Source organism: Protobothrops mucrosquamatus, unplaced genomic scaffold (assembly GCF_001527695.2).
Source record: "Protobothrops mucrosquamatus isolate PMUCROS unplaced genomic scaffold, P.Mucros_1.0 scaffold10, whole genome shotgun sequence".
NCBI lineage: Eukaryota > Metazoa > Chordata > Lepidosauria > Squamata > Viperidae > Protobothrops > Protobothrops mucrosquamatus.
In genome coordinates this window covers 1,537,001-1,559,135 of record NW_015386397.1, presented here as the reverse complement: position 1 = coordinate 1,559,135, position 22,135 = coordinate 1,537,001, and the positions used below count along the sequence as shown (strand labels likewise).

Sequence of the window (22,135 nt, the reverse complement as noted above, 5' to 3'; positions counted from 1 at the left end):
GTGAATCATATAATGGTGCTGAACTTTAGTTACTGTTATATTTTGAATAGTAGTATATAAGTAGTCCTCGACTTACGATCTCAATTAAGCCCAAAATTTCTGTTGCTAAATTGGACATTTATTGAGTTTTGCCCCATTTTATGACCTTTCTTGCCACTGTTGCTAAGTTAATCACTGAAATTGTTAAATTAGTAACAAAATTGTTAAATGAATCTGGTTTCCCCATTGACTTTGCTTGCCAGGTTACAAAAGGTGATCACATGACCCTGGGACACTGCAACTGTCATAAATATGAGTCAGCTGCCAAGTGTCTGAATTTTGATCATATGACTATGGTGATGCTACAATGATTATGTGAAAAATGGTCATGTCACTTTTTTAGTGCCATTCGAATAGTCAATAAATGAACTGTTGCAAGTCAAAGACTAACTGTATAGTCTCAAGATTAAGAACTGAAGTTTATCACAGTCTGAGTTTACCCCAAGTGCTGCCAATGTATTTTTTACAGCAAACTTTTTCATCTACCTCTATGGTTCAGTGAAAGAGATTAAAATTATGATTGAACAAGAAAAAACCATTGGCATCAGTTTTAAGAGTCCCACCCAGCTGAATCAGATTAAATAAGATTTGAGACTTTATTTTTGATCAAACACTATTAAGACTGAAAAAAGTGTACTTTAGGCAAGACTTCTTAAAAATTCTAATAATGTGAAATTCATTAGGAGTAGGTATACGATGGTGATATCCATATTTTAAAATTAAAAAGTCCTCCAATAAATTAGATGAATGAACACCAATTTTGTCACAAGATTCTTAAACTTGATGTGCAAGTACAATATACTACATTTCAAGGTTTAAATATTCTTGGTTGCTGTTCATTCTGAAATGTGTGCTTACAATGCAGCATATACATTGGATTTATGAAACATCTCAAGTTATTTTAATTCTTCACTGTAGGTCTTGGGGGAATGTCCCATATTGTATGAAATTGTCAAAGACCTCCATTATGCTTCTTAATAAACATGAAAGTTATTGGGGCAACAGATAATAGTTTTTACCAATCCAAAATTGTCATTTTTGTCATTCTGATATCTTTTTTGGGGGGGAATATATCTTTTTTAAATCTGAGAAATACTTGTGGGTCCAAGAAAAGATATATCTATATCTAGATGTTTTTAAATGAGTCCTGTTTAACCTGGCTGTTGACAGTGAGTTAGCCTGCAGTACTACAGTCTAACCACTGTGCAAATACCAATAAACACAGCAAGATTTTTGTTAAATTGGCTTAATTACCAAATTTACAGATGATGTTGTTAGATGATACTTGGAAGATGCCATACATTTATTAACCTTCAAAAGAACAAAAAACTTCGGGAAGTGGGGTACTCTTATCCATTGCTTTTAATCAGTAAGGCAATATAAAATGAGATACTCTAGAGTCCAGAATCTATTGTAACAGATGAAGGGTCTCTTAAGAGCAAGCTAAAAAGTAATATTTTCTCAGAAAGGCAAAAGCCACTGGCAATTCTTTAAATACTTATTGTCTTTTTTTAAAAAATAATGTTATTGAGCAAGTCAAGGCAAACAGAAATAAGCTGTTCTTCATTGATCTGACCTACAGTACTGTGAACAGGTAACTTTGGTTCATAGATAATTTAAATTTTCTCTAACGAAACAATTTTCCTATTAGAATAAAATAATGTAGTCTTTCAGTATAAGCGATAGACTGCCGCTCGCTCGCTTATAGAACGCCTCTTTTGATTACAAAAGCCCGCCAAGTTCCAAAACAAAGATGGTGAATCAAGACGTCAATGAGAAACACCTTACGGCAGTAGCCAGAGTGAACCAGCGATTCCAATGGCAGACGATCAGTTGCCCAACGAAAAAATGGCCGCCTTCCCTATTCGGAGATAGGGCTGTAGCCCACAGTAAAAATGGCCATTATACTTCACCGGCTTAAACATTCGCGAGGTGCTCTACCCGATTCTAAGATGGCGGAGGGCCGTTGGCGTGAGGTGAGAGTTCCCTGCGTCACGTGACAGGCAAGACGGGGGGTGTGTGTATCCCCGTCTTGTGTCCCGGCGGAAGAGTGAAAGGAGTCGTCTCAACGGCAACATCTTACAGCAAAGGGAAAATAAGACGGCGCGACTAGCGCTGGAGAACCGGAGACACGCCAGTCACCACGGATTCATCCGTAGCCAACGCGGCGGCCGGGGCGCAGCCACCTTCGCTGCCTCCGCCGCCGCCGCCTCCATCGAGGATGTCGCGCAGAAAGGTGAGCAAGTGCAAACCGAACCAACCTCCCTTTCCTCTCTTTCCTTTTAATCTATTTAAGACCGTCGGGCTCGAAAACCAGTTAAAAACGTAGGCCTTCAAGCCCCTGTTTCATCTCGCGATACGATTGGCTAGTCCTACCTCCCGCCGCATCTTCAATGGCCACCTTCGCCATCAGTCAAGCACAATCCCTTCCCTCAACGGTTATTTGTTTCCCTCCACCCGTTCGATGACTGTTGTAGCCCACCTCCTTTCGTTCCTAATTGGCTCGCATCTGTACCATCATTGGTTGATCTCCTTATCATTTTCTACTGGCGCGTTTTCCTCCCCCCTCCTCCTCCGGCTCTCCTGTATCCATTCTTGGCTGCGTGCTTTGGGTGTGGATGTTGAGGGTGGCATTGATTGGCTGGGATTCTGAATCGGCGTCCCTGAAATCCCACCCCGGTACTATTTCTCAGTTTCTCATTGGGGAAGAGAGTGATACAAAAGTCCAATCCCCGTACTGGTAACGATTGCAGGCGAGGGAACATGGTAGAAATGAATCAAAGTATAGTAGACAAGATTAAATGGACAATGGGTTGTTTTTTGGATCATTACAATCATATTTCCATATTTGCTAGAACTCAGTTGAGTCTGCTCGTAAGTTAAATCTGTTTATAATGGAACTGCATTTTTAACATGCCAAACATTTTTAATGAGCTATAAAACCAACTTTTTAAAAACAAATTTATTTATTATTACTGAAGAGCATGCAAATTAAATAGGAGGTTTTGGTAGTTATTCCTACAAGAACGAACGTTATGATACCGTAATTTAAGGCTAGCAAATTTAGTGTGGCTTAAACTTTCATAAAAATACTGCTAGCTTTGCCAGGTCTGTGAAGAGTTAATTCGTACTTAAAGAGATTTTAGCTATATATAGAATATTCTATATATGTATATGTAATATCAAATGAATGAAAAATAATGTGCTCTCTGTATGGTAACTTACTTGAATTGTATAAATAATGTCAAAACTATATTTGGGAGATGATAATTACTTATAAAATCATTCAAAAACTCTGATGCAGAAGAATTATGGAAGTTTTAAAAAATAAGCTATTGGATTACCTATTACACCTGCTGTAGGTGCATACGTGTAACCCTTTTCTCTCTCTGATACATTCTGATCTTTTCAAAACTCGGCAATATTAAGCAGGTTTCCTGTCATTATGCTCAGGTATTAGAATAAACGCACTGTATAAACATATTGAGGGTACCTGACTGTTAAATTAACACAGTGCACTGAACCTAATGTATGTTGTTTAGTCTTTATGTATTGTAGGAACTCAGTCCCTGAGGTTGTAAACCATGAAGTATGGCATTGTGTGATATATAACACTGCTGTTGTTTTTGCTTAGTATATTATGATTAAACTAAGACAATTTGTAAATATAGGAAAGTGGGTCTGTTGTTGCATCACTACCCTGGTCATTGCATCACTGCCCCGGGAATGTTTTATATTATTGCAAAAAAAAAAATTAGGCCTAGGCCTTTGGAAAAGTTGATTACAATATACTCTAAATGGGGCTGCTTTTGAAGTGCATTGGGATATCCTGCAGTTTGTTTAGAATGTAGCAGCACATGCAGTTTAGGCACATTATGGTATACCCATGTAGCATTCTTGCTTTGTGTGATCCATTGTCTCCCAGAGATTTTCAAGTACAGTTCAGAGTACTGATTGATATATTTAAAGCTTTTGATAGCATGGGATGGTATGGATCAGGTTATTTGCTGGTCTATCTCCAGTGGTTTCTGTGTATTGGGTATACTCCTGGTACCCTCAGAGAATCTTCCTGATGAATCTCAGGAAGCATGCCTTTCCTGTCATGGTGCCTACCAAGTGAAACAGCTTCACATATACTTCTACCACCACATGATTTGGGCGGCCTCAACTCTATTAGTCTTCTGAAAGGCCATGAACAGCTGTCTTTTCCCCAGACACTGGGGTCAGGATGTTAATGATGGAAACTTTGGCATGGATGTTTGTGATTGGTGATTACAATGATTATATTGAACCTTGACCTGTTTTATTTTTATTTAGTTTTTTAAATACATTATATGGTCTCATAGAGCTTATAATAAACTAAAGTTGTTGTGGGGAAAATAGGAAAGAGGAGGAAGAAGTATTAGGTATGTTCACTCCCTGAGTTACTTATAAAGTAATAAAGGCAGGATAAAAGAAGTCTAAAAGATAGTAAAATAAATAAAGGTTTAGGACCACTAATTTTGATAGTTGCCCTTTTCCTATTAATTTCATGTTTTTACTGAGATTTCATTGTAAGAACCTGGGTGACTTTTTTTTTTTTGGAATCATGGGCTTGTTGGTTTAAAAAAAAAGTACATTGATGTTCCCTTAATAAGATGGCTTATCTGACTGCCAGTCTGATTTAGGAGGAACTAAGTTTTATATATAATATCTATGACAAATTGGCTTAGGACTTTCTTAATGATATATCATTATAGTCTTATATAATTTAATGGATGGTTGAATACAAAGAGGATAAAGAGAAAACTCTGAAATTCACCTAGGCTTTAGTCAGAACTAAATGTCTCTTAGGAACATAAGGAATATTTTAAATGTATAACTGTGCATATTAATTTTTGAAGAAGACCCACTTTGGTATAGTATTTAAGTCATCAGACTCCAAACCAGGAGACTGGGAGTTTTGATCCCATTTTAGGCACATCAGCTGAGTGACCTTAGATCAGTCCCTCTCTGTCAAGGCTAGAAAGGAGCCAGTGGCAAACTACTTCTAAAAAACCTTGCCTAGAATACTGCAGAAATTGGTTCAAGGAATCAAAACTGACTCAGAATTATCCCCTCCATCAATAAAATTGAGGGACACATTTGCATTAAAGTATTTGTCTTATGTGCTGTTTAATTACTTATTTAAAACATATTTATAGCTATTCATCTTTCAACCAAAACTCGGTGGCTCACAATTAAAAACTAAATGTTGGCTTTTCAGAGAAATGCAGGAAGCAGTTCAGATGGAACAGAAGACTCAGATTTCTCTACAGACCCAGAGCATACAGACAGTTCAGAAAGCGATGGTACATTACGCCAGTCTGCCCGTGTGACACGATCTTCTGCTAGGCTCAGCCAGAGTTCTCAAGGTATATCTAGATCTTTTAGAATTCTTCATTTTGGGTCTTTAACTTCTGCTTTGGGAGAAAGGATGCTTGCAATGTTTAGATCTTTTCTCCTAAGCTTTGTCTAAATGTGAGGAGGGGTATCATATGTCAGTGAATTTCTACCTATTCTTTATGGACATAAAAGTGAGATTATAATGAACCATATTCTGGCTTTGCTCCCACTTATTCTGTGGCAATTTATTTGTGAATTGTTTCAAGCTCTGTTTCTTGGGAAAATACAAAAAAGACAATCTATAACAGAACATCCTCAGAATCATACCATCTTTGCACCATCTTTGATCATTATTTAAACTGAATGTTGGTTGTCAACATTTCAGGAAAAAAAATTCCAGGTAATCAAAACAATGAACATAAATATTATTTTGGAATGGATATAAATTTAGATAAAGAAGTATTTGGGCAAACTAATATAGCACAATAAGGAACAGTATTCCATTTATAATCTGTATTCTAGGCTCCTGTATTCCAATACCATTATGAACTGAAGATTTACATTATGAGCTGTTTGGGATTTACTTTTTCCTCTAAATTTAATTTAGATATGCAATAATGCAAGGAAGTAGATATTATCAGCTAAAAATTGTTTAAATCTTGCCCATTTTATAGATCCTAAAAGAATATCCATGTTAGTCTACTACAGTAAGAACCACAGCGAATATGGTTGATATGTAATGCAGGCTCTGCAATGATGTTTCCTAAAATGAGATGCTGTGTTTCTCCTTTAACAATCCCTTTCAATCCTTCATAGATTCCAGCCCAGTTCGTAATCCACCATCATTTGCAATAGAAGAGCCTGTTTATTCTACTCGAAGAATAACCCGCAGTCAGCAGCAGCCTACTCCTGTAACTCCAAAGAAATATCCTCTGCGACAAACGCGTTCATCTGGTTCTGAAACAGAGCAAGTGGTTGATTTTTCTGATAGAGGTTTGTACATGTGAATGGTTGTGCTCCTAATAAATGCTATCATATGGGAGATGGAGAATTGATTTATAAGCTAGTATTTGGTCAACTTCCTTTGTAGAATGTTTCAATAGTAATATACTAGATTAAAATGCAATATTTTTGCTTAGACCATATTTAACATCCTTTTTGATGTTTGATCTCACATTATGTGTGAAATAGATAGAGACAAAAAAAACAACATTGTGAGGATGTCCATTTTAAGTCACTCTTGATTACAACAATTTTGGTTGACTGATTTTCTTGTTCATCTCCAGATTATCTCAAGGAAACAACATATCTCTGGCACTGTGTTCCATTTTTAGTGTAGTGCTGACAAAAAAAATGACTCAGGAAACATTTATTCTTTGTATATTTTCTAAATTCGCAACGTCTTTGTATATACTGTTCTAATCTTCTCTCTTCTCAACAGACACAAAAAATGCAGCTGACCATGATGAGTCCCCACCCCGCACTCCAACTGGGAATGCTCCTTCTTCAGAGTCTGATATTGATATTTCTAGTCCCAACATGTCACATGATGAAAGTATTGCCAAGGATATGTCCATGAAAGATTCAGGGAGTGATTTATCTCATCGTCCCAAAAGACGACGTTTTCATGAAAGCTATAATTTTAACATGAAATGTCCCACCCCTGGCTGCAATTCATTAGGTACAGTGGAATGATGTCTGATCTGAGTTTTAATTATTAGGTTTTTTTGTTGTGCAAACTTCCTATATGTTCTTTCTGGTAAGCCATAAACTATATTTCTTTGGCTTTCAACAGGACACCTGACAGGAAAACATGAGCGACATTTCTCTATATCTGGATGTCCTCTGTATCATAATCTTTCAGCTGATGAATGCAAGGTAACTTATTTTCAGGATGTATGTAATGAAGAAAAGCAGGTGGAAAGTAATAATTGTAACAGGAACAGAGCAAGAATTAATATGCTTCAACACATATTTGCAAATTGCAACTTCTGAAAGATAGTATATTTTATCCATTGTATCAAGATATGGGTTGTTTTAACCATAACTTGAGGCTTGGTGGTCCCATGAAAATGGTTCCACCAATTTCTAGGTTCAGGATCCATACTGTGGCAGGTTCATATTTTTCCTTTAAATTACATGATGTAGGAAGGGGATTTATATAATATTTGTCTGGATTTCAAGGTGAGAGCTCAAAGCCGAGACAAACAAGTGGAAGACCGGATGCTTTCTCATCGACAGGATGACAACAATAGACATGCTACCAGGCATCAGGTAATTTCTACTAATTTTGTATGTATTGTTCAAATCTTAAAGAACTTCACTGGAGATTTATTCAAGTTATTCAGTTTTTATTTTTTAAAATATATTTTGTTCGCTTATACATATGTATTTTATATGTTTTTTGCTCAGAAAGAGGGAAAAGAGTTTTATGTACAGTGAGGGAAAAATTATTTGATCCCCTACTGATTTTGTACCTTTGCCCGCTGACAAAGAAATGATCAGTCTATAATTGTAATGGTAGGTTTATTTTAATAGTGAGAGACAGAATAACAACAAAAAAATCCAGAAAAACATATTTCAAAAAAGTTATAAATTGATTTGCATTTTAATGAGTGAAATAAGTATTTCACTCCTTTGCAAAACATGACTTAGTACTTGGTGGCAAAACCCTTGTTGGCAATCACAGAGGCCAGACGTTTCTTATAGTTGGCCCCCAGGGTTGCACACATCTCAGGAGGGATTTTATCCCACTCCTCTTTGCAGATCCTCTCCAAGTCATTAAGATTTCAAGGCTGACATTTAGCAGCTCGAACCTTCAGCTCCCTCCACAGATTTTCTATGCGATTAAGGTCTGGAGACTGGCTAGGCCACTACAGGACCTTAATGTGCTTCTTCTTGAGCCATTTCTTTGTTGCCTTGGCTGTGTGTTGTAGGCCATTGTTATTCTGGAATACCCATCCATGACCCATTTTCAATGTCCTGGCTGAGGGAAGGAGGTTCTCACCCAAGATTTGACGGTACATGGCCCCGTCCATCGTCCCTTTGATGCGGTGAAGTTGACCTGTCCCCTTAGCAAAAAAACATTCCCAAAGCATAATGTTTCCACCTCCATGTTTGACGGTGGGGATGGTGTTCTTGGGGTCATAGGCAGCATTTCTTCTCCTCCAAATATGGCGAGTTGAGTTGATGCCAAATAGCTCGATTTTGGTCTCATCTGACCACAACACTTTCACCCAGTTCTCCTCTGAATCATTCAGATGTTCATTAGCAAACTTCAGACGGGTCTGTACATGTGCTTTCTTGAGCAGGGGGATCTTGTGAGCGCTGCAGGATTTCAGTCCTTCAGGTGTGTTACCATTTGTTTTCTTGGTGACTATAGTTTCAGCTGCCTTGAGATCTTTGACAACATCCTCCCGTGTAGTTCTGGGCTGATTCCTCATTGTTCTCATGATCATTAAAACTCCACAAGGTGAGACCTTGTATGGAGCCCCAGACCAAGGGACAGTTATTTTGTGTTTCTTCATTTGCAAATAATCGCACCAACTGTTGTCACCTTCTCACCAAGCTGCTTGGCGATAATCTTGTAGCCCATTCCAGCCTTGTGTAGGTCAACAATCCTGTCCCTGACATCCTTGGTTAGCACTTTGGTCTTGTCCATGGTGGAGAGTTTGGAATCTGATTGATTGATTGCTTCTGTGGACAGGTATCTTTTATACAGGTAACAAGCTGAGATTAGGAGAACTTCCTTTAAGAAACTGCTCCTAATTTCAGCTCGTTACCTGTATAAAAGACACCTGGGAACCAGAAATCTTACTGATTGATAGGGGATCAAATATTTATTTCACTCATTAAAATGCAAATCAATTTATAACTTTTTTGATATGTGTTTTTCTGGATTTTTTTGTTATACTGTCTCTCACTGTTACAATCTACAATTACAATTATAGACTGATCATTTCTTTGTCAGTGGGCAAACGTACAAACTCAGCAGGGGAATTTTTTCCCCCTCACTGTATGTTTATTACTGAAGAATTGACACATTGCACATACAAAAGTCTTGCTCATATGTATAATCTTTTCAGCTCATAATTTGATGCAGTTGTGCATTATAAAAAGCTGTTCTGATTCTAAACAGAGTGGATGCATAAAACAGGTGCCATAAAATACTGGGGAACCGATGGAATATTGGCGAAGCCAGATACTGATCTGTCTGTCTGTTTCCTAATCAAGTATTTTATTTCTTACACCCTACAAGGCACCAACTGAAAGACAATTGAGATACAAGGAGAAAGTCGCAGAGATGAGAAAGAAAAGGAATGCAAGCTTAACTAAGGAGCAAAAGGAAAAATACATGGTATAGAAATCTCATTTCTTTTCCTTAGAGAATAAGTCAAATGTTAAGATAATCCTTTTTAGTCTGGTCTCTCCAAATGTATTTTTATTGTGCTTAACCAGTGTATGGTAAGTCAGGAAAATGAGAGTTAAAATATAAGGCATCTGAATCAATACTTTTCATGCCATGGATTCGCAAAGAAGAATTGTTTGAAACAAGTTCTGAGATGGATAACAATGGCTGAAATGGATAATAGTGATCCATTGAACATTGTGCTGTGTTAATCCTATTGTTTGGAATCCATATGTGAATTCTAGCTTTGTGATTATAGCACGTCTTTTTATAGCACAGGAAAAGGAGTGAGCGAGCAATGTGGTAGCTATCTTTTTTCAACTAACCATGTCAACATTCCTTGTATTTTTTCCCATTATCCAACCAGTTGAATCTTCTTTAAAGCACATTTTAATTAACATTTTTCGACATGAATGTTTTTCATAAAGCCTTTCAGTTTTCTAAAAGTAACAGGGAATATAGTGATACCACTGAAAGCAATTTTTAGACTTTTTATTTGACTGTTTATCCATCCATGCCCACCCCCTAAACAAATAGGAGGTGGCTACCAGGAGTTGCTTCCCCAAACTTGGGACATTTTTTCTTTGTGATTATGAGATATTTCTTCTGTTGTTGCTTTAGGAGCACAGACAAACCTATGGCAACACTAGAGAGCCCCTTTTAGAGAATCTGACCAGTGAATATGACCTAGAACTATTCCGACGAGCGCAAGCAAGAGCTTCTGAAGATCTAGTAAGTAGGGCAGAGCTCATTTCATTTCATGTCCCAGCTGTGAAGTAATAAGCCAGTTATACTTCATTCACTGCAGTGTATGCAAATTTGCTGTAAACGGATAGAACCAAACCAAGCTGATGGAAGGAAGCAAAGTTAAAAGGTTGCACACTTCATAGCAGTGCTCATAGTGTTTTGAAGGTTAAAGATTGGTCTTGGCCTAATATATATTGGGGATACACACCAAAAGTAGACATGTACAGGATCTAAATAATTTAGAATGTATTCAAATGTTAATACTTTCAATGAAATTAAATACCTTAATATTACTCTCAGGATATTTTACTAATCTCTTTGGCTATTTTAAAAAATATAATCATAACTTATAGGGTTATAGCTAATTTCAAATTAAAAATGCAATAGAAAGCCATTAAGAATGAACGAATCAATGAATCACTTCATATACCAATGAACTTTTCTGACTTGATGGCTAGAATAAATGATTGGCCTATTTAAATAACATTTTGGCCAGACTTGATTTTCTGATGTTTGACAATTTTAGATTAATATATAGACATATTAACTAAAAACATATAGTATACTATATATGCATATATACTATAGGTATAATAGGTGTAATAACCTAAAAGCGTAGTCAGTAAAACAAACAAAGGATTACAAAGCAGTAAGGGAGGTAAAATAAGATGTTGGGACAGTTACCTTAGCGAAATAGAACAACTCTTCCAGCCATTCATCTTTGTATTGTTTTATTCTTCAATGAGAGCATTTTATGAATTGCTCCATATCCAATTTATGGATCAAATTCACTGATCTAAAAAAAAGTGCTTAGGCTTATTCATTTCAAAATTGCTCTCCTTGATGATCACAAATTGTATTTACTATTGATTTTTTTTTAAAAAAAAATCTCTCTAGCTTTCTGAAATACAAATTGATTCATCTTTCTTACATAGATTAAGAAACCAGCTGGGAAAGACAACTCTGAGCTGAAATAAACCCATCAGTTTTAGTTTATTTTCAGATGTGGCATTTTTTCCCCTTGAAGATTGTTTTAAAAGGTTTTGTGGATTTCTTCCCCCCCCCCATTTTTTCCATTGCTGCTTACACCTATGTAATCTTTAGATACCAAGAAGCATCTTATGTTTTAAAAAATGTGCCCTGGTTCCAGCAAAAGCATCTCTGGTGTACAGTATTCTTAAGAGAATTGTCTCCAAATTCAGAATACTAAATTTTGTATTTTATTAGCCTAATGGAAGGATTAACCCCAATCCATTTGGAAACAAAGGCTTTGTGTTGAGAGATGTATAGAGTAGCTTCATACCTCTGTTGATCAGAAAAATAGAATCCTCCTCATAACCATCACCCATCTTCTTTCTTTAGGCCTTGAGAAAGGTTTTTGACTTTCTAGATTTCCTATATCCAATGGCTAATTGCAAACAGCTGCACAGTTGTTCAGGTTAACTATTATTATTCTAGATAAACCATAATTAACTAATACTTTTCTTTCCTACTTTTGGAGAAAGGGAGAAAGAATAGATGTATGCCACTTTGCCAACCAGAGGCACTGTCTTCCTATTTTTTCAATATTATCTGGAAGTACATTGGGAACATATTTTCTTCATAAGGAAAGAGAAATTGTGACAGCTTTGAAACAAAAAGTTGTGCAGTATCTCCTATTTTGTTTGTCAGTTTTACAGTACCTGTATATGATGAACCTGAAACTACTGAGCGGCAGGACCTGGATATCTCCTAAAACGAATGGATTGTATATAGTCATCTGAAGTGCAAAGGTCCATGAGAGAGTTTGAACTCCTTAGAATAACATTAGCTACCTACATCTAATGAGTCCCAAATAGGGCAAAGCCGGTCACATAGTCTCTTACTTCTTAAATTTAACTGCATATGATCAGTGAAGCCTAGGAATAACAATTCTGCTTTCATTGTGTGTTAATAGTGCAAAAAACTAGGCATTGTTTCATTATATTCACAGGGGGGGTTGCACAAACGTGCACGTATGGTATAGAACATCAAAGTAAAACTGAATTGGGATTGTGGTTTTCCCCTTTCAAAATAAACAATTTCTTGAAGCTATTTAGGTGTTTTTTTAAAAAAATAGAGAAATCATTTAAAAACTTTGCTGCTCTGTTTTTTAATTACTATGCCTGTTTGTGTAATGGTTATTTTCTTCTGTGGTTAATATGCACTGCACTAATCTTGCACACCACATTTAACTTAAAGCAGTTTTTATCTTAAAAAATAACCTGGTTTGCATGTAACTTTGAGCCAAAATATATTTTAGTTCTTTTTTTGGATTTGCAAATATTGTGAATCTAGATATTGGGAGTTGTAAATCAAGATTTAAGGCTTAGTATGCTGTGTGAAACCAGCAAGTTATGATTAATTCAGTAAATAATTTATGCAGCGTGCCAGTTGATTCAAGGGCAAAGCTCTCCATAGGATGGGGAAGGAAAACAAAGGTTATAATTCTGTCAGTAGACATTTTAATACAAATTTTGCAAATATTGGTTTTGGAGGCACTCTGATTTTGGCTATAGTCTTATTCCTATTTTCTTGGAAATAATTATCAGTGAATTTGATGAGACTTGAAGAACAATTTTGTTTTTGTTTGATAGGAATGTATGTTAATTATTAGTTATTAGTTATTACCTCAATCCTCTTTCAATTAAATAAAAATTTACTGGAGCAAGTTCTGCATTGATTAAAGACATACTTTACCAGATGGAGAATCCTGTTGAGTTTGTATATCTATTGACAATATAAAAATAAGCTGTGACATAGAAAGTATCTTACTACTGCTTTTCTGAGGTTGGATTCAATATGAATTGGGAAAAAAAACTTTTCTATAAGATTTTACAGTGGCTTAAATAATTTTATCCATTTTCGTCTTCAATAAATGAGTCATTGTTTCTGTGAATAGGAAAAGCTGCGACTTCAGGGCCAAATCACTGAAGGTAGTAATATGATCAAAACAATTGCTTTTGGCCGCTATGAACTGGATACCTGGTACCATTCTCCCTACCCAGAGGAGTATGCCCGGCTTGGGCGACTCTATATGTGTGAATTCTGCCTCAAGTATATGAAGAGTCAGACAATTCTTCGTAGACACATGGTAAGTTTTTGACTTAGAGGTGTACAATGGAAAATTATTTCTTTTTTTTAAAATTTAATATTAAATTTTTATTAAGTAAATATTTAAAAGCAGGTTGAACACAGTGTGACTTTTCTGGCTGTTATTTTGCCATACATAGTATACCATATACCATATACCATATACCGTATATCTTCCTGGTCATTGATCTTTTATACTATTTACATATTGCATTTTATACTATTTGCATATTTATATATTTACATACATATTTACGTCTATTTATAACATAACTTCTATTTCCATTCTTATTTCATATTTCTGATCTCTATCTTACGCTCACTTTGAGGTTGGAAATCTACACTTTCTCTCTTCTAGATGAGCTTTCTCTGTTCTGACTTTTTCTCCTTGAGTCTAACCAATAGTACATCTTATCCCAAAGTTCGTAATACTCTGTTTCATCCTTGTCTTTAATTTCTAAGGATAATCTATCCATCTCTGCACATATCAATTTTTTTTTAATTAGTTCACTCTCCACCGGGGAATTTCCATTTTTCCAGTTCTGGGCATACACCAACCTTGCTGCTGTTATGATATGCAACACTAAATATATCTCTCCTTTGTTAAACTTCCCATCTATCATTCCCAGTAAAAACAATTCTGGTCTGGAATCTACTTCAGTTCCAACATTTCCTCCAACCAAGTCTTTATTAGCCGCCAAAATTCTTTGGCTTTGGAACAAGTCCACCACATATAATAAGTGCCTAACATTTTGTTGCACTTCCAACATTGTGGTGATATATCTTTTCTCATCTTTGCCAATCTTTTTGGGGAGAAATGCCACCTGTAAAACATTTTGTACTGATTCTCTTTATATGAGGTAGCCAAGGTTAACTCTCTATTTCTTTCCCATAACATTTGCCATTTGTCTAAATCAATATTATATCCGAAATTTTGGGCCCATGTTATCATCACTTCTTTTACCTGCTCCTCTTCCATTTTATATTCCAATAAATATTTATATGTTCTTTTGATTGCTTTATCCTCTGTTCCTAATAATATTTTATCTAATGTTGTCAAATTTCTCTGTATACCCCATTCTTTTTTGTCTTTCTTATAACGTGACTGAACTTGCAGGTATGCCCACCATTCCAATTGTACCCCGTTTTCTTTTAATTCTTGTCTAGATTTAAGTTCCCCTTGTTCATTTAGACTATCTCTGTACGTAACTACTTTTCCCAAGTTCATAAAATTTGGATGCACTAGCGCTTCCAGTATTGAGAGCCATACCAGTGTTTCTATATACGGTAGTTCTGTTGTTTAACTTTAATCCACACATTGAGTAATGCTGCTCTAATATGGTGTCTCTGGAAGTATTGATGAACATTATGTCTCTCATCCCACAAAAATGCGTGCCATCCAGATTGTAAATCATGACTCTCTAGAGTTAATAGCCTTCTATTTTTTAAATTTATCCAATCCCGCACCCAGGTGAGTATTGCAGCTTGGTAGTATAGCTCCCAGTCAGGTAGTCCGAATCCCCCTCTCTCTTTGGCTTCTTGTAGTAGTTTTAATTTGATTCTAGATTTCTTCCCCTGCCAAATAAATTTTAATATTATTCAAATTTACAAAATATTTTTTCTCTAATTTTATGGGGACATTCTGAAATAAAAAGAGTAATTTAGGTAGAATGTTCATCTTTACTGCTGCAATTCTCCCCATAAAGGAGAGTTGCAAATTTTTCCATCTTTCTAAATCTTTCTTTATCTGATTGTTTAAATTAACATAGTTATCTTCTTTGATTGTAATACACCTTGCTGTTAGCTGTACTCCCAAGTATTTAACTTTCTTCACTATTTGGATATTTACTTTCTCCACCAGGTCAATTTTCTGTGTACTAGTCATATTTTTAACTATCATTTTCGTTTTATCTTTGTTGATTTTCAGTCCCGCTACCTCTCCATATTCTAATATTTCCACCAGTCTTGTACCCGAATGTAGCGGTTCTTCTAAGATAAATACGAAGTAATCCGCGAATGCTTGCAGTTTGTAGGTCTCTTTCTTAATATTTAAACCTCTAATTTGGCTTTCCTTTCGAATCATTCTAGTCAGTACTTCGAGAGTTAATATAAACATTAACGGCGAGAGCGCACACCCTTGTCTTGTACCTTTCCTAATTTGGAAGCTTTGTGTCGCTTCTCCGTTGATTATGACTGTCGCCTCTTGTTTATCGTATATAGCTCTGAATATGTTTATAAAATTTCTGCCAAAGTCCATATAGCCTAACTGCCTCAACATGAAGCTCCAATTTACATTATCAAAGGCTTTTTGTGCATCCAAAAACATCAGAGCTATTTTGAATATTCAAAATCGTCTTCATATTGTTTTGAATTTGTCTTCGTGGTAGGAAACCATTTTGTTCTACGTGTATAAATTCGTTTAGGTATCTTTTTAGCCTTCCCGCAATTATTGCCATAAATATTTTGTAATCCAAATTTAAAAGCGATATTGGCCTATAATTATTGATTTTTGTTAAGTTCAAATTTTCTTTTGGGATCAGCACAATGTTTGCTTCTATCCAAGATGCTGGCGTTTTTGCTTCCTTTAGGACTGCATTGAACGTCTCCAGTAATATTTTGCCAAATGAATCTTGAAATTCTTTGTATATTTCTACTGACAGTCCATCTGGACCTGGTGCTTTGTTGCTCTTCTGTTTTTTCAATGCCTCAGTTAATTCAGTCATTGTTATCGCCGCATTCAACATACACTTTGATTCATCTGGGATTTTTGGTAGATCAGCTTTTTTAAAACATTGAAGTATTTTTTCATCCGTAGCCCACTTATTCTCATCGTATAGTTTCATATAGTAATTTTGAATTATCTTTTTCTTCTCTTCACTTTGATGTTGTATATTTTCCTCTTCTTCCTGTAATTTATTAATCCAGCTTCTTTCTCTCTGCTTCTTTAGCTTATACGATAGCCATCTCCCTGGCTTGTTCGCATTCTCAAAGAAATTCTGGCCACTCCTTTTAATTTGTTATGCTAGTTCTTCTTTCTCAAGAATGGACAGCTTATGTTTAATCACTTCCATTTGTTGTTTCAGGCTTTCATTTTGGGGGTTACGTTGTAGTTCTATTTCTAATCTTTGGAATTCCTCTTCTAAGTTTTTCCCCTTTTGTTTCTTCTTTTTATTTTCTCTTGCCATTTAAGCTATAGCCACTCCTCTCACATATGCCTTCGTTGTATCCCATAAACTTTGTATGTTCGTATCCTTCTTTTTATTTTTTTGGAAGAACAACTTTAGTTGTTCCTTCAGCTTTATTTTAAATTCTTTGTATTTTATAATCGCTCTTTTTAGTGTCCATCTACCAATTTTTCCCCCCATTCCACCTGATTCTCACCGGGTTATGGTCCGCCCAAAGGTTCGTTTCTATTTCCACTTCCCCCATTTCCAGCAATAGTTCTGTCGTTACCCAAACCATATCTATCCTAGACCACGTCTTATATCTACTCGAATAGTACATGTATTGGCTTCCCCCTTGGTTCCTTTCTCTCCAAATATCTTTCGCATCACTAATTCATCCACCATCTTAAAGAAAACTTTTGGCAATATTCTTCTAGGTCCCTTTCTTCCTTGCTTTTATAGTCTAGCTTCCTATCTATTATTGCGTTAAAATCGCAATAATAGATGTTATTATAATACAGATGTTCTCACAATCTATCGCCTGTAATGTATTATATAGTTTCCTATAGAATTGTTCTTGCCCCCCATTTGGGGCATAGATTCCTACTAATATTGTTCGTTTTTGGTTAATTGTCGTCTCCACTATCAAAATCCTGCCTTCTGTATCTTTTTAAATTTGCTTGGCTAAGATTGACTCTCTGATATATATCACTACTCTTTTTTGTGCTGTGATAGAGATGCAAACATCTTCCCCAGTTTAGGGCATTCCAACACCTCTCTATGCTGTTCCTTAATGTGAGTCTCTTGAATAACTATAACATCTAGATTTCTTCTAATCAATTATTAAAAGTTTTTTTCCTTTTTTGAGGAGAGTTTGGGCCATTAATATTCAAGGATAGGATTTGGAGTTCTCCCATCATATTTCTACTTATATCTAGTTTTTATACCCTACGTTATTCTAGTCTCCTTTGACTCCTCTCTCAGCTCTTGTTGTTCCCTTTCATAGTTTACTGTTTCCTCTCTCTTCTCTCTTCTCATTTTCCCCTGTTGTCCTTCCTCTTCTGTTCTAGCCAACCTTGACTCCCTCACTTCTTCAACATCTCTAATTCTTCTTCACTGCTAAAGTTTTGCTTATAAAATTCCTCTGCCTTATCTGGAGTGTCTATTCTAATCTTCTTGTCCTGCCACGAAATCAGTATTCCCTCTGGAATCAACCATCAAAAGTTAACATTATGTCTAGTCAGTTTCGTTGTCAAGAAGTGGTAGGGTCTTCGTAGATCCCTAACTCTTTTCGGCACCTGCTTTAAGACAATCAGCTGTTTCCCCTTGCATTCTAATGGCTCATCTCTCGCTCTGTGAAGGATCTCTTTCCCTAATCGACTTTTTAACAAACCTAACATGAATCTCTTTAGGCAGGTTATGTCGTCTTGCGTAGTTTTTGTGGATCCAATAGACCTCATCCATTTCACTCAACATTTCTTCTTTCCCTATTCCCAGAGCTTTTGCTAGTAAATCCGCCATCATTTCCAATAGATCCTCTCCCCTGTCCTCTCTTATGTTCTGAAACTGTAAGTATCGGTCAGCTTTTTCAGATTCTAGGGCGATGACTGTTGCTTCTAGTTCTTAGTTCGCTCTGGTTAGTTTCTCATTTATTTCTTCTACTCTTTTTTCTTCCTTTTCCATCCTTTCCTCCATCTTTTGTAATTTCTGTTCATTCTTTGCCATCTGCTGTTGGAATGATTCCAATCTTCCATCCATGACTTGCATCCGTTCTTTGAGATCGCTTGTATCGTTTCTCACCTCTCCAATCTCTTTCCTCAGTTCTTCATGGTTTCTGGCCATGGCCTCCTGCATCGCTTATAATATGACCTGTAGGTCTTTAAATGAATTAGACCTTTCTCTTTGCAGAAGCTCATCAATTGGTTTTTGGCTCAATGGATTTGAAGTAGTTGAGGCAATCTGTGCCCCCTTCTTCGCTATCCCTACCTTGGATAGGTTCGGAATACTCGTCATTTTGAATTCCACACTTCAATCAATAGAATAACCTACTTAGCTTAGTTATGCCTAAAATGACAGCAGTATTACCAGTACAAATAACAATATAAGATAGGTAGTTGATGGCAGTAGATAAAATATCTATAATTTTAAGTATTAATTTCTGGGCACAAATTCACTATTTCTTAATTATAATAGCAATAATATATATAAGTGCACAGCCTAAACAATTTGAACCACGGCCACAGTTAGATCTTATCTATTACTCCAAGCAGTCCTTTGTATCCAAAGTCTATCGATAATCCCACTGAGAGGGAAAGAAAGACTTCCAAGAAAATGCATCCAATATCAATAAGTTCCAAGGAGAGAAAGAAAGAAAAAAGAAAGGGTTCCTGTTTCAGCCACAAGATGTCCCTCTTGGCTTTTTTTTTTTTTTTTTTAACTTCAGCTCCACATAGAGAGTACGCTGTCACTTTCAAAATGTCCTTTCAAGATGTCAGCCCGTCCTTCCAAATCACCTTCTTTTTCTCTCTTCTACTGCCAGTTCAATCTCATATAGTCCTCAAAGCTCTCCGGTCCCTTCTCATTAACACTGTTCTTTCCCTGCTAGCGCGTCTCTATCTCATTCCAAGTTCAATTTTGGAAATTTTAAAAAATGTTTCCCAAACAAGCCTTTCTCGCCACTTTCACAGGGGGGTGGGTGGGGATGGAAAAAAACCACTCCCCCCTTTTTTCCTGGGATCCTCCTAACCTGTGCTACCCGGGGGAAAACTTCCAAAGAACTCTTCCTTTCCAATTTCCTCCGGTTCCTCCGTCAGAATCAATTCTCGGCCAGTTCCAGTCATCTGTTGTTCAGCTATTTCACCGCCTACGTTGTCCTTCTGTCAAGCCTCTATGTCGGCCATTAGGGGCCGTCTTCTTCCCTGCTTGCTCTGCCAGGCTTTTCCCTGCTGTCGCGCTCCAGTCGCCTTCTGGATTGCACTGCAGGTCGTCCTTCCTTCTCGGCTCCCCTCCGAGGAGCCGCGACTCCGAAAAGCCAGCTGAAGCGGCTGGCAAAGTAGTTGTATATTCCGGCGAACCTTCCAACACAACCGGTCGGCTTAACAGCTGGCCCCGCTCCCCGGAAAATTATTTCTTTATTCAAATTTGTTATAGGCAGCCAAATCCAATACAGCCTGGACAATGTACAAAATAAAAAAAATCTAAAAACAGATAAAACATTAAAGCACGCGGACAGCCCAGATTAAAACAATGTTAAAAGCAACACAAGTTTTAAAATTATTGATATATTTTGCATTGTATTATTTGTATTAATGTGTAACACAAATATGTATATTAATATACATTACATTATACTTGAAACAAACAACAGCAGCAGCTCTGATCTCCCTGATGTCATCTGGTGATCCTGATTTTTGCAGTCTAAATCTGATAGCTTTAACCCTCGTTCCTCTTGTATTTATAGCTACTTTTTGCTATGATGATATGCTCTAATTTCAGGAAGGGGTTATTTTAATCATGTTTTATTATGGATTTTTTCTAAATCTATGTTTTTTATGTCTAAATATAATTTTGCATATGGTAAGGAATATGCTATTGCCTTCTACTGCTTTGGAAATTTAATCTTGTAAAAAATGCAGTTTGTATTTCCCTGTGAATTTTCTGGGAAAAGATGGGAAATGCTGCAGAAAAATCAGTTCTGAAGAATGTTGCCATGACCTCATCTTAAATAATCATCTCCAGCAGCAGAGAATCCAGTTTGTGCATTCTACCCCTTTTTTCTAGTGCTTAATTGGGACAACCATATTGCTTTAGAGAAGAACGCCTTTGTCCTTCCAAGCAGCTTTACATTTGACTTCCAATATAGATGCAGTAGTTGCATTGGCTATCAGTCATAGCTGGGACAGAAATTGTAATGGTTATGACAGAGGGTAGGGAGGCCAAATCACATGTTGAGTTTTACAAGCTTGGAAGCACTATCTGTTTACCATTATCTTAAATTCAATTGAACCTAGAGCTGTCACTAATTGATTTTATGCAATAAAGTTGGTGTTGACATATAGATTTTCTCCATGATAATCTGTCTCTAACTTGGTCTTTCAAGATCAATTATTAGAATCCAATTATTAGAGGTCTCTGTAATTTCTTTTTTCAAATTCTCCTCATTCTGAGCCAGGACCTAAAAGCATAGTAATTCATATAACTTAATTCTTGTTGAGCACAGACAGTATTCTCTGCCTGTAAATGTATATATGAACATTGTTAGAATGATCTGCTCCTAATAAAATGAGTTTTATTGTGGTAGAAAAACCTTAGCAGACCTGTTTTGTCTAATTAAAAGGAAGGGAGAAAACACTTTTCAAAAGGCCCATGTAATATAAATTAGAAGCCTTCTATAGAATGAACAGAACCTGAAAGATTTGAATTTACGATTTGCTATTGGTATTAGAGATATTTAATGTAGATATACCTTTTGTCTTATTACATGTAATGTAATATTATTTACATAGTTGTAGCTACCCATGCTTTCTTTTAATTAGTTTCATATGATGAAATACTTTAAAACAGTTCACCTATTCTTAATCAGAGCTCACTGGTTAGTAGCCTATAGCCAATACCAGGTTCATTCTATTTTCTGAATAGAATAGACCTCATTGCTTCTGAATCCAAAGTAATTATTTTTCCTGCTCAGTAGTATATTTGAAAACCAATTATGACAGTAATGCTTGTTTATCACTCTCCATAGGCAAAATGTGTCTGGAAGCATCCTCCAGGGGATGAAATTTATCGTAAAGGTTCAGTCTCAGTATTTGAAGTAGATGGGAAAAAGAACAAGGTAACTGTAAATGGAGTGGATTTCAGGAAGGAAGAGAGCTTGGACATTTTGTAAGCCACTTGTAGGCCATGCAAGTAGCTTTGCTAGAAATTTTTCATCATGGTTGCTAATCACCCTCAAATATCTCACTCCATGCTGGTCCCAAAGGTGCTTTTTCAAGAGGCAAGGATTTATGTTTCTTACAGACAGAGACTTATTTGTCCTCAGAATCGCCTGAGTAGTGCAAACGGGTGTGGAGCCTCTTTGGAATTGTTGAAAGGACTATGTTGTAGATTGGAGATAGATAATGTCGTATTCCCCCCCCCCCCCTTGAGAGAGGGCTGTTCAGTTTTAACATAGATGGCCTCTTTGACCGGCTGTCTGCAAGGAACATAAATCCTTCCATTCTCCACCATGCAGTCAGAGCTGAAGAAGCTTCTTGGATGAAAAGTGAAATGTCTTCAAAGAAAAAACAAGAAAGTCCAGTCGCCT

General features: G+C 36.4%; 1 protein-coding gene across 1 annotated transcript in view; it reads left to right on the top strand.

The window, feature by feature from the left end:
* The first annotated feature begins 2,257 nt into the window (after positions 1–2,257).
* Positions 2,258–22,135, top strand: part of KAT7 (lysine acetyltransferase 7) — a 32,754-nt gene continuing 12,876 nt past the window's right edge. The window contains exons 1-10 of the mRNA XM_015810418.1: positions 2,258–2,275; positions 5,285–5,432; positions 6,220–6,396; positions 6,845–7,084; positions 7,199–7,281; positions 7,588–7,677; positions 9,662–9,760; positions 10,433–10,543; positions 13,479–13,670; positions 21,575–21,664. Coding sequence (XP_015665904.1) covers positions 2,261–2,275; positions 5,285–5,432; positions 6,220–6,396; positions 6,845–7,084; positions 7,199–7,281; positions 7,588–7,677; positions 9,662–9,760; positions 10,433–10,543; positions 13,479–13,670; positions 21,575–21,664 — 1,245 coding nt within the window. The 5' untranslated portion in view covers positions 2,258–2,260. The remainder of the gene's footprint in view (positions 2,276–5,284; positions 5,433–6,219; positions 6,397–6,844; positions 7,085–7,198; positions 7,282–7,587; positions 7,678–9,661; positions 9,761–10,432; positions 10,544–13,478; positions 13,671–21,574; positions 21,665–22,135) is intronic.